Genomic DNA, 27,631 nt, shown 5'->3' on the forward strand with positions numbered 1-27,631 from the left:
GATTGTTCAAACTTAATTAATCGAATTTTTTTATATGCTTAAATAGGAGATGTAACAAACTTGTGAAGCAATTTCATAAAAAATAATTGAATATCGTGGTGATCAAACATCGTGTCATTCAATTAATTTTCCCCCTTAAAAATCGGAACGCAGTAATGCTCACATTCTCGAAACGCAGTACAGCTCTACTGCTAAAAATACAATAGCTCACACACACTATACTAATATTGTACCAGTTAAATCTCCAATAATAACGCACACACGCAACCCAGGCCCGTACTAGGGAAACCCTGAGTCGCGGTTGCCAAGGCCACACACAGACAACCACAAATTACACCCAACTCACGAGAGAAATAAATGTAAACATTACAAATATTTCTCCCGCCCCGGGAATCGAACCAGACACGTCTGCGTGGCAGTGACCCCAATTGGTGGTAAACGACACGTGTATCCATAACAGTTGCAGTGCAACACAGAGCTTTAAATCGCAAAGATCTTAGTGTCACTGCCATTGCGCCCATCATCCAGAGACATAGTTGATACATCTCAAGTGCCTGTAATTTCACCAACACCCTTCAAAACCGGAATGCAGTAATGCTCACATTCTCGAAATGCAGTCTATAAATCTACTGCTATAAAAAATACAATAGCTCACACACAGTCTATCTAATATTGTAGCAGTCAATTCTCCAATAATCCTCTTGTAAGCTATAAAATCTGTTTTACTTTATTCTAAATCTATTTAAAGAACTTTGCTAACTAAACTGGTTTACTTGGAATCGAACTCGACACATTGTAATGAGTAACTAATTATTTGTCAATGCCAGTCGTCACGAAGCACATAATATGATACTGCATTGTCTCTACATGTTGCTGACTTTATAATTCTTGCAAGAGATGAAACGAGGTGGCAAAAAGCCGACCAATTCTAAGCACCAGGTGCTCTACGCGTACTTTACGAAGATAAACTTGTGAAAGCTTCCCGAGCGATGGCTCTCAACAATTTGCTTAATAAGAGGGACACTTACTGCCCTCTTTATGTATTAAAATGAGAAGATTGCCTAATTTCTTATCTGGCTATGAATATGCTTAATTTACTGCTAAAGTGAAGGTAAGGCCGTTCTTTACAAAATTAAAGTAATTTTTATATCACTCAAAGTTCCTGCGCGACAGTACTCGAGTTAATAAAAAAATTGTGACTTTAAATCGCACCTATGGAATGAAAGTGACCTAATTCAAAAAATTTACAGGATGAATTTATACCGTAAAACAACTTTAAAAGTAATGTTCATTAGGTTATTGATTTAGAACTGACCCATTAAAGCTCGAATAGCATGGACTAAGCATGGTTTAAGCAGCAGTAGAGTTTGTTGTAAAAGAGTTCGTCCAGGGAAGTGCTGCCACCTTAATGTTAGCATTCCTGCGTTCTGGTTTTGAAGGATAATGATGCTGGTGAAATTACAGGCACATGGGACTTGTAAAGTTATGTCTCAGGATGACGGGCGCAGTGCAGTGCCCGTCAGACTTTTTCGATTTAAAGCTCTGAGTGGCACTGTAACGTGTCGTTCGTCCCGTCACTTGATATTATAAAAAATATTGACTATTCTATGGCTCTCTTTCATAAGTTTGAAATTCCACTCCCGCGTCAGTATGCAAATGCCATATTCAATGTTGAATCTCTATCTGCAAAAACAACACGCCGCCATTGTTGGCGTAAAAAAGACAGGTTAAAAATTGAGCCGTATTCGTTCCGAAAATGATCATAAAATTTTTACAAACACGACATACTGTATTTCTTAGGGGATTTTCTTTTTTAGATTATGGACAAGCCCACGACTTGTTCGCCCCATCACTTGACATTATAAAAAAAAGGAAAAAAAAACCAACACGGTTTAATCTTGTTAAGGTCGTAACATCTCATCAGAAAATAAAAGAGAGTTTAATAAATATATTCATAAACTTATGGCAACCAGTTTTTATAATTATATTTTCAAATTGTTAAATATTATAATAATCAGAAACTATTTTAACTCTTCTTACTGTAACTTATTTTCACTCAGAAAATATAAATATACAAAAAATAAAAATAATAAAACAGGACAAAGGTCATTAAGTTCATTTTATCGCCATATTTTAAGTATGTAGTACAGGTATATTCGTGCACCATAATTAGACGCAAAATAAGTAATAGACAATATTTGTTTTCATTCTCGTAATTACGGACATTGATACTAGTGAGGAGTGCCTCTACCACGAGTTTATTGTCGCTAGCGACAGCTTAAATTGCTTCACAATTTTGTGTGGCAAATTATACAGTGCCGCTAGCGGTCACAAGAAGAAACAACATTTTGTACACAAACATTTTACTGTCACTGTATTGGTATTGGTATTGGTGCAACGGGCTAGTTTCCGCAACTCGACGTCGAGGCGCCTATTTTGCGTGTGGTGGGTGCAGGGTCCTACTCGTGCCACCCAAGCTCCTCCAGGAATCTCAGCAGCCTCTTCGGTTTTCTGAAGACTTCGGGGAGCGACCTCGGCACTCCAAGGTACTTTGCCCTGTAGTTGGCCACACCGGAGCACTCTAGTAGGATGTGTGCGGCCGTTTCCTCCCCCTCCATGCACGCTCTGCATAGAGGACTGTCCGTGATACCTAAATTGAAAAGGTGTTTATTGTATGGACCATGACCCGTTAGAGCGGCAGATAGAGTGCGCAGCTCTTGTCTTTCAAGTTTGATTAATTTACGAGATAGACTGGCGTTGAGCGTTGGGAGTGCTTCCCTAGCCTGTCTACAAACCGTAAGGGTTGTCCATATGTTATTATGAGAAGATTTTGTACCTTTGAGTATAGTTGTTCTTGACCATTGGTTGGGGAGGGACACTATGGGTTCTGGCCCTACAGCATCCGTCTCCGACCCTTTTCTAGCTAGTTCGTCTGCTGCGTCGTTGCCACGTGAGCCGCTGTGTCCTTTAATCCACTGTAGAATTACGTGGTTGTGTGTACATACCTCCATGAGTGCTTGATGGCATTCATATATAAGCCCTGAGTTCATGTCATAGCTGCTCAGCGCTTGAAGTACTGACATGCTGTCGGAGAGTATTCGAATGGAGTGATTCTTTACTCTTCTCGCTATTATTGCTTCTGCTGCCAACTTGATACCCATACATTCAGCCTGGAATACTGTGTTGTGGTCACCAAGCGGTGTTGATATTCTGATGTTGAGGTCTTCTGAGAACACCCCAGTACCTGTTCCTGAGTTTGTTTTTGATCCGTCAGTGAATACGCGGACCTCTCTGAGGTTTAGTCCTTCGTTGGGATCTTCAAACAATTGTATCCTGTATTTTTTGTCAAAAATGTATTGTTTTGGGATCCTATCCACAGTCGCCTCCAGTAGCGGTTCCTCTTTGACTATCTTGTAAAGGATTTCTGTATGTGGGGTCCTCATGTGCTTCCAAAGGCCGGCTCTCTTTAGTCGCACTGCTGTTGACGCCGCTTCCTGTCTGATAAACAGTGGGAGGGGTCGCAGGTCCAGCATCGCTTCGAGCGCCGCAGTTGGAGTTGTCCTCATGCAGCCGGTCGTCGCCATGCATGCTAGCCTTTGGAATTTGTCCAACTTGTCAGTTGCAGTCGTCAGCTTGGTTCGTGGCCACCAGGCTATCGCACCGTAACTAATCATAGGTCTTATCACCGTTGTGTAAAGCCATAGTGTTATCTTGGGTGAAAGTCCCCATTGTTTACCTACCATTCTACGGCATTGCCAGAAGGTGATAGTAGCTTTTTTAATTTTGTTGTCCAGGTGTTTGTTCCAGTTCAACTTGTTGTCCAGAATTACTCCCAGGTACTTGACATCAGTTGATAATTGTATTTCTGTACTAAAGAGTTTGGGTAGTAGGTAGTTACCCAGTAATCTTTTGTTTGTAAACATTACTAGTTCTGTTTTTGTTGGGTTAACTGTTAGTTCATATGCTCTACACCATCTTTCCACAATCCGGAGTGCAGCTTGTGTGATGTCACAGAGTGTACTGGCATAATTGCCTGTTATCAGTATGGCTATGTCATCAGCATAGCCTATTGTATAGAAGTGTTCTTTGTTAAGGTTGGTGATGAGATCATTTACGACCATGTTCCATAGCAGAGGCGACAGTACTCCTCCTTGAGGGCACCCCTTCGCTACTACGGCCCATGGGGTCTCTTTCGCTGTAGTTCTTATTGTTCTTTGTTTGAGCATATTGCTAATCCAGCTGATCAGCACTTCATCCACTTCGTGTCTTCTTAGTGCTGCTTGTATGCTGGAGAAGTTGGTTTTATCAAAGGCTCCTTCGATATCTATAAAGGTGCCTAGGCAGATTGCCTTGCTTTTAAGGGCCTCTTCTATCTTGCCGACAACGGCATGTAGGGCCGATTCGGTGGACTTGCCTTGGCAGTATGCATGTTGGTTTCCGTGTAATGGAATGTTCTTTAGAGCTCCGTCCCTCAGTTCTCTGTCACATAGCCTCTCTAGCGTCTTCAAAAAGAACGATGTGAGGCTGATCGGCCTGAAGGATTTTGCATCAGTGTAGTCGTTCTTACCTGGTTTTGGTATAAAAATGACTTTTACGTCTCTCCAGCTATGGGGCACATAGCCGAAGGCTAGACAGGCCCGAAAGATGTCAACCAGGTGCCGGGCCAGTGTATCCCCACCCCATTGTAGGAGTGCGGGAAAAACTCCATCTTGGCCCGGAGCTTTGTATGGTTCGAATGTGTTCACTGCCCATTTTGTTTTTTCGTATGTTACTACTTGTTCAGCGTATCGCCAGTTTCGGGTCGATGTGTTGTAGTTCATTTCTTCGCGCCTGTCATCTCGGACGAACCTGCATCCTGGGAAATGTGCTTCCAGTAGGGTTCTTTCCGTTTCTTCAGGGGAAGTTGTGAATGTGTTGTTTGTTTTACGTATTGAACCTAGTTCACTTGCATTTGAGTTCGCTAGGATTTTTCTTACTCTGTTCGCTTGTGCACAAGACGTGATGTTCCCGCAGTAGCCTCGCCATGACGCGGTGCTCCTGAATCGTATGCGTTTCTTTAATTTGGATTTGGCCGTCTTGTAATTTTCCCAGTCCTCATCCGCGCATGTGTTCATTGCTCTATTGAAGTGTCTCCTTACCCTTCTTCGCAGCCTCTCAAGCTCAGGCCCCCACCATTGGTGGCCTTGTCGCGGGGCTGGGTCACTTAATGGGCATGCGGAGTTGTAACTCTTCAATATGTTTGACGTCAGTTCTTTAACCTGTATTTCTATCTGCGCTGTGTCCAGCAGTCTTCCCGGTGCTACCGGTTTCTCCAGGCTCTGGTGTAGTTTGTCAGTGTAAATTTTCCGATCGGTTTTTCTGGGGTTCCGTTTCGGTTGTTGCACTTTGATAACTGTTTCTAAGTTGAATCTTATCCATCTGTGGTCCGAGAGAGATGCTTCTTCGGACACGTGCCAGTCATGGACAAGATTCGCTGCTCCGTCTGACGCTAGGGTTAGGTCTATGATGGTTCTACTCCTTTTATTTACAAAAGTTGGTGTTGTACCTTTATTGAGAATTTGAAGGTTAGTTGTAAATAAGTATTCTGTTAAGTTCTTACCTCTATCATTCGCGAGTTCCATGCCCCACAGCGGATGGTGGGCATTGGAGTCAGTGGCCACGACAATGTGCTGGCCGTTCTGCTCGCAGTGGTTGATTAGCTGTACCATTTCCTGTGGTGGTGGCACATCAATCTCCGCCATATAGACAGAGGCGAGTACCACTTCAGGCAGGCCCGTGGCCGCGTCAGCTAGAAGCTTTACGGCACACAGGTCTCTGGAACAGAATTGTGTTAGTGGCTGTATGTGTAACTTGTTTGAGTAGTATATACATGTCCGTGGTTTATCTGAGATAGTAGTGGATAGTAGCTTACCTCTCAGATGTGAGAGTCCATTTATTTGGCCGCGGGCGCCGATCCACGGTTCCTGAATCAGCGCCACGGCTGTGTCGTTTGCCTCCAACCACTTCCGAAGCTGAACCGTTGCGGTCTGACTGTGGTGGAGGTTGCACTGGATGACGGTACAATTATTGGGCGAGGGGGACACCGCCATCAGCCGATAGCAGTATGTCGTCCTCATCCTCGCTCAGGCAGATGTCTCCCATCGCCGACACACACTCGTCCTCACTATTGGACGCCACCGTATGGCTGGCGACGTCCACAGGGACGGGGGTCAGGGAGGGCCCTTTTCCTTCTCTGGTGAAACCAGTGGAGGTAGAGGGCACCGGGGAGGCATCTGTTTTGTTGGTTGATGTACCTGCCTTTTCAGGCGGCACATCCGTGTACACTCCTCTTCTGGACCTGAATCGGAGGTAGACCGTGCCTAACTGAAAAGTAAAGCGCCGGCCATGCCCCACGATAACAGGTACCAGGTCCTCAGGTAGGCTTACCACCACAAAAGTGTTTTCTTGTTGCTGTTGCAACCTGTGGACAACCCATCTGTGGACCTCCGCCCACTTGTTCTGCCAAGTGAGTAAGTGTCCGATACGGCGCGCTTCCTCCCAATGACCGGGGATCAGCAGTCCACAGACCACCCTCCGGGGAGCCTCCACCCCATTTTTCAATGAGAGGGGCTCCCCGGTGGGCAGCCTGATGGTGCTGATTGCGTCCTCTAGCCATTGAAAGGTGGCATTGTCCTGGCACCACAGCTTTAGGGACCCGTCGCTATAGACGGGTTTACCTCGGAACTGTGGGCCGACGTCCTCCTCACCGCATTCCTCTGCTCCTTGAGAGAGGCGCTCACAAAGGGCCTTCTGTATCATGTCTGATTCAGGGCTCCTTATGTATCCAGTCTTGGCCGAGGTGATCACCGCTAGAAGTTCCGGTGCGGTGGCCTCGGCATACGTTCTTGACTGGGCGGGCCTCTCGACTTTTTGCCTTTTGCGCTCGCCTCTTGGAGAAAATGTCTCGTCAAGACGGGCACGTTTGGCATAGGTCGAGGACCTCTGTGCCTTTTGTGTTTGTTGGTTCCTTGGGGGGAGGGGGGCCCTTCCAGGGGCGTGCGAGTCCGGTTCAGTGGGTCGCACTAACGCGGTCTCTGCACCATTCCCGCCACCCGCTGGGGGCCGCGCCGCTCCCTCTTTCGGATTACCCTTCATCTCGCGGCGTTCACGTTCACGGAGACGACCCCGTTTGTTCTTTCGGGCAGGGCGTCCCCTGCTCCCGCTGGGAGCTGGAGGTGGTCGCTCGCCTTGGCCACTTTCCCCTTCCATATGGATGGGTGCCGTGGTTTTGGGCTTGCGACTCACCAGAGTCCACCCTGCCTCAAGGGCAGTATATGTTGGGTTCTGCGATGCAGAGCCAGGTGTCTGAGCGGGGGCCACAGAGCACGAGGCTCGGGCCGCTACCGCTGGTGTAGGGCCAGCACCGGCATCGGTACGCGGTTGGCCTTGGGGTTTCCCCTTTGGCCTACCACTCACCGTAGGGCGCTGCTGTACGTTCGAGTTTGTGTTTGATGGGGCACTTTTGGGTTTCCCCTCCAGTACCACCGGTTTTGGGTGATTTGGTGATTTTTGTTGATCTGCAGAATCCATATTGCAGTGTTCTTATGATTCACTCTCCTGATTTCCCACCCACCACGGAGCCCGCACCTTTGGGGATGTCCCATTCGGGACACCAGGATTATCAGGAGAGTATAGGTGCAGAGGTTAGGAGCTCACTGCGCGACATCGGGGGCTCGAAATGTGCGGCTGGCTGACCCGATCAAAGTCAGCCAGGTGTTCCGCACATACTCACCCCGTCAGCATGGCCGAGTCCGTCCCCCCCACACCTCGCCTGTGGCCCTCTGACGGGACACATTGCCGTTTCCCTGTGTTGGCTAGTCACAGGGCTACCGTTTGGCAGGAAATCAGGGCCAAAGGGGGCGTATTGCTTGCCGGGGTCCCCACCCCGCTCGGGCTCAACCCCCCAGGATTCCTTCATCCCTGCGTACGGCGCTCAACTGCGTAGGCATGAACGCAGGAGGATGTAAATTAAGACCGCCCACCACTTGCCATGGTCCACCCTCATAAACGCATGGCCGGGCCGTGTTGATCGCTTCGCGCCCTCACTGGTAAGACTCAGACTGAAGCCGAGAGTTGTCAGTGTTGGCCCCAGGGTGTACCGGCTACACCCTTGGGCTTTCTGTGACAACATGTCATCACAGACTGCTCAAGGACTTCGCACGCGTGGAGGTGGAACAACGAACACACCCCAACTTCTACTACTGTCACTGTAATCTTATGGTAAAGACACAGTTGGGTGTATGACTTTCTTTGGTCTGTTTACATAGCTATTTATATGTAGATATATTTAACACTCGTGCTTTTTCCGCGCTTGATGCGCTGTGATAGATATTTTTCTCATATAATGCAAACGTTTATAAAAGTGTCTTCTAGAAAGAATGTCACAAATAATGATACTGACGTCAATCAACGTTGACGTCTTCAAACCTCTCGCTACCGTTGCGCGTGTATGCACAGCGATCATTATTTGTTTGAGTAGAGCTTACTTATCCTGTGAATTCTAGAGCTAGCTAGAGACGCAATATTTTGATATGTTGTAGAGCAGTGATATCATTATTCATATAATGGACAAGTAGCGTTCTCGTGCGTTCTTCGATGAAATAATAGAGATTAAACGATGTTATAATACGTTGTTCTACATCACTTACAAATATGTTTAGGTCGGCATAATATGTACGTAGTTCACGCGATTGTGTTAGAAGTTTTGGGCAGCGGAAAGTAATGGGTTTTCATAATTATTTTGCCAACTGATGGGTTCTTATTTTGAATGTAATGCAAACATAACCAGACTCCACTGTCTTCAAAAACTGTTGATTTATTCAAGCTAAATTTAAGTTTATCTAGCAATTACCAATAAAACTATCTCATACATCCTCATTCAATTACAGAAATAGTTTCGGTTCTGCTATCAATATAACCTCATCTCCAATTTTATCCTATATTTTCTCCACTAGACCTTTCGTCGCTTTTTCAACAAGCGAAACATGGCCCGAGTGGGATTCATTTTTATTGTGTTTCCGGCTTGTGATATTTCATTCTGAACTTTGTTAACATAAGGGTCAACATAGTTGTAAACTTACTTCGACCCATCGTTGTTGTTCCATGGTTGAATTGTAAATAGAATAAGTTTGCCAAGATGCTTTTTATTAGAATCAACACAACATGATTTAATTCACTTTTTGAAAGTATTGATAATTACTGAAAATCAAGTTTTTTTAATTCAAATTGATATTGTAAAATTGTCCAGAAAAAATACATCGGTGTTAAAAATAATCGCAGTTCCGAGTACTAAAAACCCAACCTCAAAAGTCATTCATCCCCTATTTTCAAGGTGGAACATTTTCTTCAAATTGAAATGGGACTAGTACTAAGGTACCCTCTTTCCGACAAAAAAATTATCATCAAATTCGGTTCACAAATTTCGAGTTGAGTTATCGCGTAACATACATACAAAAAAAAAAGAAAAAACATTCAGTCGAATTGAGAACCTCCTCCTTTTTTGAAGTCGGTTAAAAATTAAAAAATGAGAGTTGCGCTACCTAGGCGCTACCAGACCATCATCAAGTATTCTATTATATCAGTCTGGGGAAAGAGGTACCAGATATACTAGTACCAATACGTAAGTCACGTTTACTGGGTACCTTATTACTAATGAGATCAGGTGTTGTAATTACGGAATTGTGGCAACGCACACGTTTTCATTTCGAAATGCGTCTGTTTTTGGTGGGATCACGGTGTAACGCGCGGCCTACTGGTAAAAAGCTTGAAGGTGTCCCGCCGGCAGCCCACATGGCCTGCTACAACTTACCCGAGATCAGGCGTGGCGTGCTGTGGAAAAAAAACGCGTATCCCGCCGGCAGCCCACACGGCCTAGTTCCTTAATATCAGGCATGGCGTGCTGTGAAAAAAAATACGTGTCTCGCGCGCTGCCCACATGGCCTGCTACTTCAGAAAAATCGTTTGCTCTATGGCGCTGAGAGTGTTAAGGTGTTACCACATGAGCATAATATTACTTAAGCAAAGCATTGGCATTTAACTGTATTGAAAACTACTGTCGCGGTTGTCACACTGTGTTGTTTGCCGCAGGACGTTAGCTACTACTTATATGGAGCTGCTGAATGTGATACTGTACGCGAATTCATACAAATTTGAAGCCGCCATAACCTTTTTAACCAGCACTCATTGGAATAAGACAGACTGGACATATATAAACTTGTCGTCTTCGAAGTCTTAGCGAAAATTGTAAACACTAAGGAAACTTGACGGACATGCAAATTTTCAAACAAAGTCGTAAGGAAATAAATACTCCAAAAACAGACTATAACTTCAAGTTCATTTTGAGAGCTTAAATCTTTTAATATCCATTGCTTATGTAATTACAGATTTTGATATTGCTCTTCTTCTAAATCCTGTCCAAACTAACAACTAAAATGACACGATAATACGTACTACAGTAACTGTGTAAAGTATAAATTGAACAGAAAAGATAGAACAGACCGGTTTTTTTCCTAGTCGTATACGTCTTCAATCTTATTGTGGCTGGCCCAGAATTGAAGCTTTGGTGTTTACTCCACGAAACTACTCGTATTTTTGATGTGCTACTGTGTGTACATGACAACTTGCGTTTTTTTCTTTATTTTCGGCTCACTGCAATACCTGGAGGTCAATTCTCGTGCGACAAAGCACATGTCCACAACAGAGCAAATGCAAAAAAAAACAAGGCGGATGGATATTTCAAACAGTATTTGATATTGTACAAACTTCACGATAGATATATCGCAAGACAGTACAGATATGTATGTCTCATGCTAAGATCTGTGAAAACCGAGTCTGATGGCAAAATAACAAATTCGATTTTAAGAATCATTACGTTAACACTGAAAAGATGGTACACTTGTCAGCTGTTGATTTTAGTGCAATTTTTTTGTGTCAATTACATTTTGTAGATTTAAATCAATAAAAACGAAAACTGCTTTGATCTTGAGTCTTTAGACTTGTCGTCTCCATAGATGTGGATTTTTTTTTGTGTAGTCAAGGGCTTATCAAAAGCTAGATATTTGCACCATTTTATCGAAACGTAAAATAAAGTTGAATTTCAATCTTAACCGTAAAGATGACGTACTATATTTGACCCTGTAAATTAGATTATAGACACATTAAGATTCGACAATGTTCGAAAATCGAGAAAAAGTCTCAGTGTGCGGGAATCGGTGCCCAATACCTCTACTACAAGTTTCCAGTAACCATTATAGAAATATAACAAATTTTATAGCACCACTAGAGATAATCTCTAGTGGTGATGATATGACAAAATATCATCTCAATTCGTGTACAATATTGAATAATCCGAAATTTCTAACTAATTATCTATTAGCGTAAGTACGATATCGAAAAAACATTAGTTTTTTCGAACATTTCGCCATAAAGCGGAATTGGCGGCGCAATTCTTAATTTTTTTAAATCTGTTGATTAGCATTCTAGCGTGTGTCCGCGATTTTGTCTGCATAGAATAACTACTTCGAGTAGCCTATACTACTATACTATACTTATTACACCCCTTTTAAGATTTAGACAGACGTAGACGGAGACAAAGATGAAGACGAAGACGAAGACGAAGACGAAGACGAAGACGAAGACGAAGACGAAGACGAAGACGAAGACGAAGACGAAGACGAAGACGAAGACGAAGACGAAGACGTAGAGGTAGACGTAGACGGAGTCGGAGACCCTTTCCGAAAAGATGCAAAAAAAAGAAAGGCTCGCATCAGGTTGCACTGACGCGTGTTTCGCTCGCTCGCCATCACTTGGGTATGAAAATCCAAAAAGGTCATGCGCACAGTGTCTATTTACCCAAAACAACATATTGTATACCAATTTTTAAATAATGCATTTTTTATGATAGGTAGGCTCGCCATGGACCCTCAGCGTTCATTACACGGACTTCTTAGGGGTCCATGTACCACAGATCAGTAAACCCTGTCCTAGCTCCTTTCTATCTATATACCAATATTCATCAATATTGGTTCAGCGGTATAGGCGTGAAAACGTAACAGACAAAGTTACTTTAGCATTAATAATATTAGTTTGGATATAGTCAGTGTTGTGTTGGTAAAAAAAAGTTGATTCGCCCTTACTACACAACAGAATATAATGGGTATACTTCTAAAGGAATAATACTACAATAAAACCATAAAGAAAATGTAATAAGTAATACAAGTTGTCGCCCCAAAAGGGACACTAAGTAATTCTCACCGCGTCTAAGGGAACCCAAACATAAACAGAACTTTGTTATATTACAATCTAAAGGTGTGTGAGTCTGTAAGTTTGTTACCGAAGTACTCTCATAGAATATGGCATAGTCACGAACAAGAGTTTATTTATTGAGTATTTTGCAATCAGAATGCAGCTCATCTAGCGCCACCCTTAAATGACATAGTCTAGGTGTAATGAACCTGAGCCCTCTGAAAGATCACAAATTTATGTATTGTGATGCAGGAGGCAATAGACTTTGGATAGAAGTTAATAAAAGAAACTTTTCAGTGAAAGATTTGCAGTATTTTATTGAATATCTCTAAATATTTTTATTTTACTAGTCCCGCACTAGGGAAACCCTGTACCGCGGGTGTCATGTACACATTAATACACAAACACAAATTACACTCAAACTCACGGTAAAAATACATGTAAATCATACGAATATTTCTCCCGGCCCGAGAATCGAACACGAGCACCTCCACGTGGCAGACTAGCATGGTAACCGTTCGACAACGGAGGCAGTTTTTTGAGTTTATTAAAGATAGCAAACAATGATTAGATGTGCAATAATAACTTATTTCAGGACCGAGATAAACTAGTTAACCCTTCAAAAACATCCGTAGCTATTACCTATTCGAAAACTTGGTGAATCTGAATTGACACCACATAAGCAAGTTAGTATTGCGAGGGGTGCGGCAAGGCGGTCGATACGCCCGCCCGGCCTAGCGTGACCCATGACGCTCGTCATTCCCGGGCCTCGCGGAGGACTGCGACCTCTGAACATCAGAGAGACATTAAACATTGGAAATTACTGCAGAGGGCGGAGATTCCAGTTTACAACAAGGAGTAAAGACTAATAAAGGCTTTGAAACATCGAAAAGTAAGCAAATGTCTGTTTTTATAGTCATTGAACGACGGTAACCACTTTTCGTTCGACCGTTTACCGGTTTGTGTACCATAAAAGCGACGAAATGGTTCTATTGACGTACTTCAACAAAATCCCTGCAGCATTCATTCTCGTTAAATAATCTGAATTTCTTAAATATTATTTTATTGAGTCATTTACCACGACTAAACGAAGACTGACTTCACAGGCCAGCCATTTTGTGTTATTACTGTGAACTTGACCTACAAACGTTTTGGATAATTAAGTTGAAGTTCACAATATTAAGACTTAAGTCAAGAAATATTTTTCAACAATTACTTTTTGCTTCTAATCAACCATACAAGTCATTTCAAACCGAACTTTATATCAATGTAAAAACAATTGAGAGAGTTAACATAGCTAAAGTAAAGAATAACGTGGACAGTCCCTTTAACAAATCCCGGGACTTTTCGGAAACGATTATAATGCAATATTTATAGAAATTTGAGTATATTGGCGATAAAATATTATTATAAAAGATTGTCTCAAAAAATCATATTGTAGTTGTGTTTTATAGGTATTTACGTATTGAAATGCTTGAGCCATCTAAAACATAAGCACGAGACCCGAGAAAATAAATAGCAAAAAGAACGCATTTTATGCGTGATGATGACGAAATGTGTTTAAGTGGCAGTAGAGCACCTTGTGAAAGAGTTCGTCCAGGGAAGTACTGCCACCTTACCTGTTTTTGCCGCCAAGCAGTAATCTCAGCGCATTACTGCGTTCCAGTTTTGAAGGGTAAGGGTGCTGGTAAAATTACAGGCACATGGGACTTGTCAACTTATGTCTCAGCGTGACGGGCGCAGTGGCAGTGCCTCTCAGATCTTTGCGACTTAAAGCTCTGAGTGGCACTGCAGCTATTATGGACAGGCGTGTCGCTTTCCACCAAGTGCACAACTTGTTCGTCCAGTCACTTGGTATCATAAAAAAAAAATATCCATACTAAGAAAACGTTCATACTTACGGTAAATTAAGTCACTCAATTCCGATCACTGGTAATAAGAGTGAAAAGACGTCTTTTACGCTCTTATTGCATGGATATAAATCTTTTTCGGGCCAATTTATACCGTAGTTAACAAGTGTAACTGCCTTAGGTATAGCACACAAAGTTCCATTTAACACGGACTTAAAAAAATTACAATACGTGTGTTATAATATAATTTGAATAAAAATTTTCATTATTATGTATTGTAATGCAACCTATTTTTTAAGAAAAGTTTGATTTGTAAATAAGTCATACCAGGAATGGAACCCGGAACCTCCTCATTTAGCGCTCAGATTGCAAACCTCTTGGACATCGAAATCATGACACATAATATGATATTAAATCATTCTTAACCCATTTATAACAATATGAGATCAAATGAGTTATTCACCCGGGTCACAAAATAAATAACAGAATTATTCTATCCAATAACAAGAATAACTGTTTGTGCGTACCTATAACAATTTCACTAAACTTTTAACATACAAAAAATACAAAATACAAAATAATTTATTTTACAAATGAACTTGTGCAGGCACATTACAAGTTAGTTACGACAAAAAACCAGGTAACACTACTCAATTGTAGCGTATATATCGCGTACAGAGAATTTCCTACGATTCCTGCACTAGGCAAAGCCTGTCTCGTAGGTAATCGATAAAAACATTGTTACTGTTTATTATTATTAAAAAGTTTTTTTTTTTTTTTTAAATTGTACATATTATTAAACACATTATCAAACAAACATATTATCAAAAATTATTATTATTATATAATACATTATTTTATTTTATCTTATCATATTTTTATGTTATTATATTAGATTATATATATATTGTATAATGTATAATATTCATTCTATTTTTAATTCAATACCAATTACCTTATATATACATTTTTATAGGATGAGTATGTGTCTTTATGGCATTGTGTGTGTATATGTGTGTGTGTGCGTAAGTGCGAGGGTGCGTGCGTGCGTGTGAGTCGGTGGGTGTGTGCGTGCGTGCACGTGTATGGATTAAGGATTGAGGCAGTGAACTAGCGCACCTCCTTTAGCAAGTCCTCTATTTCATTGTATGTCAACGTGCGTAGCAACTTATTGACCTATTATTATACGTATCATCTGAAAAGAAAACATTCTATAATACAAATAGACACTGAATGCATAATGAAATAGGTACCAAGATTCCTTCACAATATATAATGAATTACCAAATAATATAAATGCCATAGATACCGATAGGAATATTGGGAAATATCCGAAGGCTCTTAATAAAGTAGTTGTCTTCCCCTCGAAGAAAGGACGCCTGAGTAATGCGACCAAACTTTACGAGGACAGCGAATATTAATAGGACATCGTTATTGTCACGGAAAGTACATGACACCTGGTATATTGAATAAAATATCAGTTGTTCGTGAGGATACACGTGCGGGTATAAGTATATAGCATTTCAAGCGTATTTTACGTACTTTTTGGTATATTCCTGTGGTGAGATTATTCTCAAAGAAAACTCTAGTTGCTAAATCGGAGATTTCGACGGAAAGTTGGTTGTGCATTAATCAATATGAAATAACGCCAACATATTGTTACACTCGACCATGATTTTTTTTTAAATATCTAGTGACGGCACGAAGAATCGTGCACCGGGTGGTAAGCGACGCGCCTGTCCATAACAGTTGCAATGCTATCGGAGCTTTAAAACGAAAAGATCTTAGGGGCAATGCCACTGTAGACGCCCTGAGGTATAAGTCGACAAGTCCCATGTGTCTGTTATTTCACCAACTCCCACACCCTTCAAAACTAAGGGAAGGCGGCAGTTCTTCTCTGGACGCTCTACTACTGCCAAATTGATTAAAATTAATTACTCAAAAATAACTAACAAAAATTATGAAAAATCACTGGTTTAGTGTTATTTCCATATAATAACACTGTAATGTAAAATAATATAAAATAATAATAACAAAAAAACCAATAAATAGAATAGTAGAAGTCATAAATAATTCGCCTGCAATTATGAAATTAAATTAATTTAATTTGTGTGAAATTTTTGATATCCAACAATTTCATGTACAGTAATTAATAATGGTATCACAATATTGTATCATCAATATTAGCTCGACTGAAGGATTTCTTATCCAGGTCACGCAATAAATAAAAAAAAAAATTGGTATACAAGAAAACCTCATGCACATAATTTCAAAATTAAACAATTTTTCGGATTTACTTCACGTATGTTTGTTTTTTTAAACAAGCCAATGTTTTGAATCCTCCTTTCGGAATGTTGACGCCACTCATAGAACCCGACACATTGGTTTATTTAAAAAAAGCAACTATTTATGCTATAAATATGTATGGTGGCAGTACTTCCTGGACCAACTCTACTGTTACTAAAACGTGCTCTCGACTGTACAATAAGGAATGTTTGAACAGTTAAACCATTACAAACTGACGCACTGTCGATAGTTACCCACTTAAATTTACGACATTTGGATCAATTCCAGAAACTGTCGAATTAATGGTGGCTCTACAGGTCACGCAGGGTGCAGATGTGCGATTGGTTCGGATTTACGACGGTTATTGTAGGGTCGCCACTTCGATTTCGATTACTGCTGATTGAGAATTATAACTGTTGGCACTGCTTGTTTTGATTGCATGAATGGAATATTTAATGACTTTAGCAATCTATGCTAGCACAGTGTAAATATGGTAATTTTTAATATGTACCAATATTTACTCTTATTGACTACCATGATATTCATCTATTTTATTTATGAAAATACTCCATTAGTTGATACTGATGGCGACTGACGGGGCAACGGGCGGCATGGCGTCTCGTTAAACCGCTGGGCAATTTGCAAATTTTGAGATAAATGTGATATTTTGGGATAATAGGGCTTCAGATGAAAACCAACATTTTGCATGTTGTCTGTAATACTTAAAGGGAAATATCTCCATATAAGAATTATGTACAAGGTTAGATATTTTATTCTTATAGAATTCGTTTTAGACTTTTGCTTTAGCGTGTTTTCAGGATTTTATACGATCGGATAAAGTAAATATTCTTTAGACAATATACTTAAGTGTATCGCATATTTTCTATAAGATAGTTATTTAATAGTAAATAGCTAAACCATTTAATATAGCAGAACAGTTTTCCGCTTCTCTTCCGTCGACTCGCCTTAAACGATTATAAGTAAGAAGACAAAATGAATTTATAGTTTTCACTGCACTAGCTTCATTGTTACTTAAATGGGTAAACTAAGATAGCATAACTGATTCCCCTCTAAGACATTGCTATATAATACAGAAACATTTTCATTTCATTTAGAACAACGTAACGCCGACTACTTTATCTGACAATCTAGCCACTAAATGCATAGTTAACCCATATATAAAGCTCCTGACCGTGTTATCCGACGAGGCAACTTGCCATCGCTTAGTTCCCTTGCCGTAGTAAAATTGCATGGTGAGTCTGCTGTCTCTTTCAGTCCCATGATATAACCATCATGTTCGGCGTAGTTACAATTACGCGTATTTACATATACACAACTTGTTGTGAGTTGAAGTAATTGACAACGCACAGGTGCAAGTGAGACAAGTAGATTGTCTCATCTTTGGGGTCACGTATAAGTAAATTATCGAAACGACACAGCACTGCAGTGCACGCGATTAATAAAATACGAAATTTTTCACACATTCAAACAGCTAGATTGGTTTACTTCAGCTTCTTTTTACTGTTTAATGACATATACATTTTGCTTTGAGGTAATGCCGCCGATATTAATAGAATCTTTGTCCTGCAGAAACCGCGATTAGGGAAATTTACAATGTGGGCCCCAGAGTGTCTTTGAAAGATATGTTTAAAGAGATTAACATTCTTACACTAGCGTTACAGTACATTTACGAAAATGTTATTTGTGTTAAGAAGAATAGTATTTTTTTTTATTAAAAATAGTGACAAAGATAACATTAAGTATGCTATTATACTATACTATAACAAAACTATAGTGAAACAAAAACTTTATACTAAAGGTTATTAGACAGTTTCTGTGTAGGTACTTGGATGACAAGAATCCGTGGTAGTGACCCGTTTAGCACTGGCAGGTAGTCGTAATCTAAGAAGATGTTTGAAAACAATATTATAAATGTTAAATGTATTCAAATGTCAAAGTCAAAGTCAAAGTAAATTCACACTTGAAATGTCACATTTAAGCTACTGCTCGTTGACTACACTGGCTTCCTTGAAAAGAACGAGCAAGAAACTCTAGGGATTGCTCTTATAAAATAAACTTAAATGCTATGGAATACACTTTGAATCAAATTTGTGTGGAATCTAGAGCCGTGTCGTCTTTCCATACATCTTTATCTAACACGTAGTTTTCATTTTTGTAATATGACTTTTCAGTCAAAATATTTTTAATGTAGTTTTTAAACTTAAGAACTAATAATCTTAATATATGCTCCGGAATCTTATTGTAAAATCGTATACAGTTCCCCATGAAAGAGTCGTTTACCTTGGTTAAACGAAATTGTGGTACCATGAGTTTGGACTTAGCTCTAAGGTTAATGTTATGGATATCTTCTTTCTTATTGAAATTATGTATATTTTTACGGGTATGTAAAATATTTGAGTAAGTGTAGTGTGATGCCACAGTCATGATACCAGTGTACTTAAACTTTTCTCTGAGAGAAACCCGAGAATGTAAATGGTACACAGAACGAATCGCTCGTTTTTGCAATTCAAATATGATTTGTCTAAAGCTTCTTACTAATTCTTCTCAGGGCACTCTGCCTTACGAATGAGCAGTAGAGTTTAATAAATATGACGATTTGCTTACCTACGAAATAAAAGTAATTTGAATTTGGATTTTTATGGTAAGAGGATAAGTTGCTTCAATGACTTCTGTGACAATGTATTTTATTTTGTTGAAAATTATATTCAACAAATTGCTCAAACTGTTTTCGGTAATTGCTTTGATTATTGGACAAGACACTACAATATTATGGCATAAACTCGAATAAGGCACACACTCATACTCATAGCCTAGGGAAACCCTGTGTCCCGAGTACCACGGACACACACATAGACACCCACTAATTACACCTAAACTCACGAGATAAATAAATGTAGACCATACAAATATTTCTCCCGGCCCGGGTATCGAACCCGGGACATCTGCGTTGCGGACCAGGGGGTCGATCAGTTGTCGACCAATTCGATTTGATATCGTACGATTTCTTTTCATTTTTATTTACAACACCCGAATTGAACGTTAAACTGTCGTATTCGAAACCGAACCGAAATGACGTCACTCCCGTACTAGAACTGCTCGACCGGTAATAACGTTTGTAGGCTACAAACGTTGTTCAGAACATAGTTATCGGACGTTGTTCAATTTTATTAATATATTTTAATGCAACACTAACGCATTCCTATATTTTAGGCTTTTAAAGTCTTAAAAATGTATATAAAAGCATTTTTATTTTTCTTATAATCTATTTCACTGACTAACTCCGTAAACGTTGTTGGATAACGTTATCGTATCCGAATCCGAAATAGCTCGGAAAGCGTCTTCGAGAACGATATCCAATCGAAGGATTCGATTAAAATATGGAAGAGTTCTGAATCGGGGTCCATGATGGTGACCGTTCGGTCACGGAGGTAGTTATTGAATGGATTGTTATACAATTTATTGTTTAAGTAATTAATAGATTCAAGCGTTACTTTGCGGTACTCCGTGTTAATAAAAATGCAAGTTAATTAATTTGCTACTCCGCGAACCCAGTGAAAATTAAATCGTTTGAAAGTATTCACAGTCAATACACTAATATAATAGGATTTATCCTACTATTATAGTAGGGAAAGAGAGGCTGGTTGACCAGTATGTCTACCTTGGGCATATTCTATCTTTTGATAAGGAGCATCAACAAAATTAAATCACAAAACGCATACAACTGGGTAGGATTGCATTCGGTAGGGTGGATGACATCTTAAAGTCGGTTTGTACTCCACACTGTTTGAAAACCCGCTATTTAACCAATGTGTCTTGCCCACTATGACTTACGGTGCTGGTGGACGTTCACACAGAAGGCTGTGTACAGAATGAGAGTCGCACAAAGATCCATGGAGCAAGTCATGCTCGGCGTCGTAGACGTACTAAGGTCCAGAACATAGGAGAGATGATATCAAGTTTAAAATGGAGCTGGCGAGGCATGTTGCGACACATAGTGAACACAGTTGGAGTAAGGCGATTACCGAATGGTGACCAAGAAATGGATATAAAAACGTGAGACATCCTGTGGCGAGATGGGTGGACGACATTGTCAAAGTTGCGAGCAGTAGATGTGTGAGATTAGCACAGGATCGTGCTGGATGGCACAAACTACTGGAGGCCTATACCCAGCAGTGGGTGAAGTCGGAATGTAGATGACGATGATTCTAATATTCCGACCTTGCCTGCGTTATCCATCCAGGCAATATCCGCTTAGAGATCTTGTCTCGTAGGTTTTATTTAGAGCACAACAGCAAGTGTTGCATCGTTGTGTTGGGACATCTCAGTTACATAGGGCTAAACTAAAATCGCTGAACCCCCATTTACAGATCTTGTCTCTGCAGCGACCTATATGGGTGCGAAGTCGATTCAAGGACTTCCTCGCGGGCCACCGCAGGTCATCACATAGTGATAGCTGCTCTTGAGGGATAATAAAACCAGGTGGTGGGGGGTTTTTCAGTCGCTTACCACCAGCGCACCACTTGTTCGTTCCTTCTCTTGGGACCATAAAAAAACATTGAGTTAACCATATATAAAAATACACCTCGCCTCATTTTTACGCATACTTTTAATATATTTTGCTTAGGCGTAACGCACACTCTATCTTGACAGCTTATATTAATGTATTCCCAAGTTCTCTAATGTATTGGGACCCGTATTTCTTGCGAACCGCCTCAATTTCGCCTGGAACCCGCGTAGTAGTGCTATTAGAGTTATCACGCAACTGTTGGTCTTACATACTGTTGATGCCACTTTCCAGAGCAGATGGAGAATAAAAAGTAAGTAAAAAGTAAGTGAGTGTTCGATCTTTGTATTAATAATTATAACAAACTAGTGGAGTAATTTAAAAAAAAAATTGAATATCAATTCAATAAAAATTTAAAAAAAGTAAGTAGTTTAGTCTATAGTTTAGTAACACATTAATAAACATAAGGTACTTAAAATATAGAGTACAGCAGCGGGCAAAAATGGTGTTAATTTAAAAAATCTGTAACTTAAGGTTACAATAACCCATTTAACACCACAACGTCATAACAGCATCGCGCCTTGCCACAACGTAGAGTGCCCATCGCAAAGCATTTTTTTTCACAGCCTCGCACCAGGGAAACCCTGTATTGCAGGTGCCATGAACACACAAAGACAACTACAAATGACACCACAAACTCACGAAGGAAATAATTGTAGGCCATACAAATATTTTTCCCGGCCCAGGAATCGAACCCGGAACCTCTGCGTGCTTACCTATACTTTATTGTGCTTATTTAGACTTATATTTTCTTGGCTAGGAGTGTAATTTAAAGATTTTAGCAAAAATAGCAGGGAGGGCGTGCTCAACTACCGTAACTCAGTTATTTAATAGACTATTTTGAAGCCAGACAGTGTTGGTCTGGTGCTGATTCGTTAAATGGACGATGACCTTTAAACAGCGGTTAGATATTCTGCTTACAGCCAGTCGTATTCAGAGCATAGACATTTATTACCCAGATCTTCAATTGCCATGGTAACGGCATTACTTACTTCTTTGATTCATACTTACCTTAACTAGCATAACGGCCTAACGTGAACGTGAACACGTGAGGGTTGGATGAGGAGGTCCCGGGTTCGATTTCCGGTAGCCAATTTGGCAAGTGAACTTTTTTGAATTGGTTCTGGTATGAATATCGTTGCTCTTTTTTTATGAATCCAAGTGACGGAACGAACAAGTCATGCGCCTGGTGGTAAGCGACACGCCTGTCCACAACAGTTGCAGTGCCACTTCGGCTTTAAATCACAAAGATCCGGGGGGGCACTGCCACTGCGCCCGTCACCCTGAGCCATAAGTTAACAAGTCCCGTGCCTGCAATTTCACCAGCACCCTTACCCTTTGAAACCGAAACGCAGTCACTTTACTGCTTGGCGGCAGATAAAGGTAAGGTGGCTCTTTTACAAGGAGCTCTACTCTACTAAATTAATATTATATAGATATCTATTTTTAACCGACTCCAAAAAAGGATGAGGTTGTCAATTTGACTGATTTTGTGTGTGTGTGTATGTTTACGCGATTACTCCGGCATTTGCGAACCGATTTTCATGATTCTTTTTTTTTATTGGAAAGAGGGAACTTCACTAATGGTCCCGTTTAAATTTGAAGAAAATATACCACCTGTAAGGTGTAAGGCAAACTTGAATACGGTTGCACTCTCTTTACGGTAACAGATTACTACGAACATTTGAGGTCGGTTTCTTTTTTATTAAAAAATTTATAATTATAGGCTCTCACCTCTGCCATGACCTAAAAGATTAATTTTGAATTTTTAAATGTCCCGGCAAAAGCACAGTCGGCCGGGTTCAGGGACTCATGTTCAAGAACCGTCACACAATACGTGCCGTATCGAGCAGGGCGGCCTTCTGCATTTGTGTTGGATTATAATTATTATATGATTATCACTAATTTAGTGGTTAGTGTCAGATCGAGTTGCATAGCCCCCAGGTACTGTCTACAGAACTTCACTGTATTCCACGGTTGGTGCGAGAAGCCATCGAAATAACGAAGTACAAAGCATTGAACCGTGATGATGATTTTAAACTATCCAGTGCATGGAAACCGGTCCTTAGTGCGTGCAGTAATAAAAACAAAAACACCTCGAGTTCAGTTTCGCGTGTAGATACAGTGAGTGTGGTTTGTGTGAAAAAAGTGAGCGACAATGGTAACGCTACAACAAATCGCGATGAAGGTAGTAATCGTCGACAACGCAAGAGGGTAGACAGATATGTCTGCTCTTAAAGCTGTCATCTGCCGCCGTCCAGTCAACCCGTGACCATGGAGCGTGCAACCGTTCCGAAATGTCGGGAAAATAAAAAGAAGTCATACCGTGGTAAGAAACCTGATATTAGTGATAATCATTTAGTGAATAACAACGAAAGTCTTAAAATCTATTATTATCATGATTATTATATTACAGATTTTATCAGTTCATGAGTCACTTTAGAAAACACTTTGAATATCTAGTTTCAGTCAATGTGTATTACTACGGAGTCCCAAATATAATACCCCATAATCCAAACATTGCTAGACACTCCACCTTCCGCAGTAAAAGGCACTCGTAGCTAGCCCTTCTCGTATTCCACGCGAGTCATTTGATAATATCTTCAGTACTTTCGCTACGTGATCTTCCTTGTTGATAGAGCTGCATTTTATACTGTGTTATATATTACGTCTGTGTTACAGCATAGAACCAGTAATACATTAATAATAATAATAATAGCTCCTTTATTTGTGAAACCACAGGTTATTATAGAAGCTGACATGTACAAAATAAGTGTAGTTTCACTGTGTCCTATCAAACAGTAGGCGTACAAATATTGAAGGTATATTTATACATTCACTCACATGCACTTTGACTGACTACACCATATGTATCATCTTTATTTTTTCAATAATATTACATGGGCGTGCACACATGGATTTAATAAGTCGGTCAGAATTTAAACGCTATGATAGTTGCATGGGTCAATTTTAATGGTAATTAGATGTCAAAATAATATCGTAATATGAATAACGTCCAATGTCAAAAATTAAACAATATATTATATAATTTTTTTAATTATATAATTCAGGGATTTATCATTTAAAAATTCGGACACTGTTAGTACATTTTATTAGTCAAAAACTTGTTTAACTGTTTTTTAAATGGGATCAGGTTTTTCTCAGACCTTAGTGCTAAAAAACTTTTCACAACAAAAATACTTTTCTGCAAGAAGGTAGTTTGTTACCTAGTCAACTGAAAACACGTTTGAAGTTTTAAAATGAGGAAGTACAAAATACAACATCGCTTTTTAACACTTTTAACAATTATGCCTTCTATAGTAATATTAAGTTTATTGAAGAATATTACGATGTTTTAGTACTACGATATTAAATTATTTTTTGTGATATTTATTGCGGGATGCATGTATATTTTTACATCAATATTTTTGTTTGGTGCCTGTGACTGCCGCCACATCATCCAACTACCTTCGCAACTTCTACTTATCGTGTCGATACTTCTTTTGTTTTAGAACTGACCCTGAATAGAACGTTGCTACCTCGACTGCGCTGTCCGTGGTCGCATAAAGATCTTCGCTCATACAGGTATTAAGACACAAAGGATACAACAGTATGTGCTGCATGGACTTTGTTGAGGCACCGCAGTCACATTGGATTAGACTAGCATCTATTGTAGATACATTCATCTCAAGTTATACGATTTTTATTTTGGTTTACTAACATTATTTTGGATCATTATTAATACAAAGACCGAACACTAAGAAAAGATTCCTATGATCCGGCTGAATTCATACATGACTCATACCAACAACTTCCAGCAAATCGTACCAGACACTATGCCAACTAAGCCACGGAACGATAACGGAGCTTACGAATTTTTCTATGTCCTTGCAAATCTTTGTTTTTAGTTTTTAACGACTCTTTGCTGTAGTGCCATCTGTGAGAAATTTGTTTCTTCACTCAACCAGGCTCTCTCGAGAGAAATAAGCACTACTACTAAGCAGTACTGCTTACCTGTTTCTGCCGCCAAGCCGTAATGTGAGTATAACTGTGTTCCGGTTTCGAAGCGTAAGGGTGCTGATGTAGTTACAGGCACATGGGACTTGTCAACTTATGTCTCAGGATGATGGACGCAGTGGTAGTGCCTCTCAGTTTCTTGCGTTTTAAAGCTTCGAATGGCTCTGCAACTGCTATGCACGGACAGGCGTGTCGCTTACCACCACGCCCACGACTTATATTATAAAAAAAACACATGTAGGTTAAACAAACGGGACCACTGCGTGGCAGACAAGCATGGTGACCGTTTGGCCACGGAGACAGTTAAAGGGGAAATTTTATTATGTAGCACTGTAAGTGTACCTTGATGTGCTGCTGTCTGTACTACCCTTGTGTACAGGGTTATTTTTAGAATACTAAAAACCCCTCAGGTCTTTTATTACTAACATAATTGTTATAGAACAGCTTTTATACTGTAGGTACGTAGCCTGATTTATAATTTGTTCGATTATCTCACACGTTACGTTAAAATATCAATGTTACTTTGCAAGTACGTGTAGTTATTTTTAAAAATGATTTCCCAAACAATGTGTTATACAAACATCAATAACATGCAACCGCGGTACGTTCACCCCTCGGAAAGCGGAGTTTTATCGATTCCAGGACTCAACCAATCTTGTAATAACATCGATTGGGAACACGTATTTGTAGAAAAATAAAAAAAAGAGAACGACCAGACGCAGTTGTATACAGAATATAAAGTGCATCTGGGTGCTTGTTAGCTTCATGCTGGTTCCCAGTTTTAAAAGTTGATATTGTTGACAAGGACTAACTGAGTGCTCTATCACACCACCTCACCATCCTACTGTACGATGTACCTACACCATACAGATACAAAACCACAAATATAGAAAAACAATCTGATTATTCATCAACATATTTTAGTGACACAGTGTGTGGATAGGGCTTTGCACCACGTACTTTATGTATTGCAATCATCGAGTATATAACCAGAAATAGAGAGGAAATGTCGTTTAATTTGTTGGAAAACTATTCTGCCATATCATTACTGTGACAACTGCGCTCCGATTGGCCAGCCCGAGTTCAAAACAATTGACGGGTGTCGTCAATGGGTGTCGTCAACTGTTTCACTTCAAATCGACCAGTTAACATGAGCTTTGCTATAATGGACGATAATTGCAAAATTACATATTTAATATTTAATTACCAATGAAATATGATTCCGTTTCTTTTGTAATTAGATGCTTTGCTGTTTTTCCCACACCACCGAATAGAACAGCACGGCATTGTTAGAGATATTATCTTTATTACAATAAATACAGAATATTTTTTGAAATATACGAAGACGTACACACAGGTCAGTACTTGGCCTGTCTATATTTCAGTGCAAACGAGATAAGAGCTGTATCCTAATGTGTTTCCAGGAATATATGGCCCTTATTTCGTCTCTATTTCTGGTTATATACTCGATGATTGCAATTAAGCTTAGCGCCACCTACAGAGCGCTTCACGTTTCCTCTAACCTAATATCCGTGTTCTGCCATAGACATTAAATCTATGTGTAAGCGTTTTAGAAAATACTAAGCTTAGAGTACATTTCATAAAGGATGGGTACTGCGACATTCATATTTTTACATTGTATGCATTGATTTACAAATAAATGGACGACGGGTCTAATACAAAAACCACGAAAAAAATGTCCCAAGTCAACCTATTTAAACGTAGTGACATGTAAAGGAATATGAAAAAGCTAAAACGTTGAATTTAAATTGTAATGTCATCGCAGTACTGTCTAATTTTGCTTGCTTCGCTGTCAGTCGAACAAACGAAGACTAAAGCGTGAATGACGCTCTGTATACGATTTTAACGCCCTATAAGTTCGGACACTTTTTAGCGCGGACCCGACGTCCATATAAATGTAAGTCAATGATTGTATGCATACTATTTTTAATTACTCTAACAATCAGGCTACAAAACGAAATAGTAAATTTGTATAATATATAACAAACAGTATTTCCTTCAATTGTAAATTTAGTTAGCAGCATAGCTCCTAGTGAAAGAGTGCGTCCAGGGAAGTACTTCCACCTTACCTATTTCTGCCAGCACAGCAGTAATGTTAGCATTACTGTGTTCCGGTATTGAAGGGTAAGGGTGCCGGCGAAATTACAGGCTCATGGGACTTGTCAACTAATGACACAGGGTGACGGGGACGATGATCTTTGCGATTTAAAGCTCTGAGTGGCACTGCAACTGTTAAGGACAGGCGTGTAGTCGACTTGCTCCCCATCACTTGATATTATAAAAAAAAATAAGTAACAATTGCAACACATAAATTAGATAGAAACTGCAATGACAAAGATAAAAATAAATTACCCCAACTACTTGATGTGTTGAATATTTATCCATAGAGATTTACACCAAAGAATCGATAAATCGTATCGACTATTGTGTATCTCGCGTCAATACGTGTTACATACACCCTGAATGCTACTTTCTCCTCCTTCCTGAATGGTCCTTTTCTTTTGTTTTGAGCTTTGCGTGATGTTTTTGAGGTAATTGTTCAAATTTTGTGTCGTTGCTTTTGATTTTATGCTTTTTTGTTTACTTTTTC

The 27,631-nt window shown here is 40.0% G+C and overlaps 2 protein-coding genes across 2 annotated transcripts in view; both read left to right on the forward strand.

Moving 5' to 3' along the window:
* LOC113232919 (extensin) overlaps window positions 1–27,631 on the forward strand; it is a 219,329-nt gene that overhangs the window by 116,004 nt on the left and 75,694 nt on the right. The gene's annotated exons all lie outside the window — the stretch shown is intronic.
* Window positions 7,781–11,817, forward strand: LOC113233258 (trigger factor-like). Its single transcript, XM_026468313.1, has 2 exons — window positions 7,781–7,963; window positions 11,611–11,817. The coding sequence occupies exons 1-2, from the start codon at window positions 7,781–7,783 to the stop codon at window positions 11,815–11,817; spliced, it is 390 nt and encodes a 129-aa protein (XP_026324098.1).

Source organism: Hyposmocoma kahamanoa, unplaced genomic scaffold (genome assembly GCF_003589595.1).
Source record: "Hyposmocoma kahamanoa isolate Upper Pololo Valley unplaced genomic scaffold, ASM358959v1 78, whole genome shotgun sequence".
Taxonomy (NCBI): domain Eukaryota; kingdom Metazoa; phylum Arthropoda; class Insecta; order Lepidoptera; family Cosmopterigidae; genus Hyposmocoma; species Hyposmocoma kahamanoa.

What these genes read in the sequence shown, in the direction of transcription:
- LOC113233258 (XM_026468313.1), top strand. Translation starts at nt 7,781, where the DNA reads ATGGCCGAGTCCGTCCCCCCCACACCTCGCCTGTGGCCCTCTGACGGG. An exon ending in CAGGATTCCTTCATCCCTGC is followed by an intron (nt 7,964 to 11,610) that starts GTACGGCGCTCA and finishes TTTAAGATTTAG; the next exon opens with ACAGACGTAGACGGAGACAA.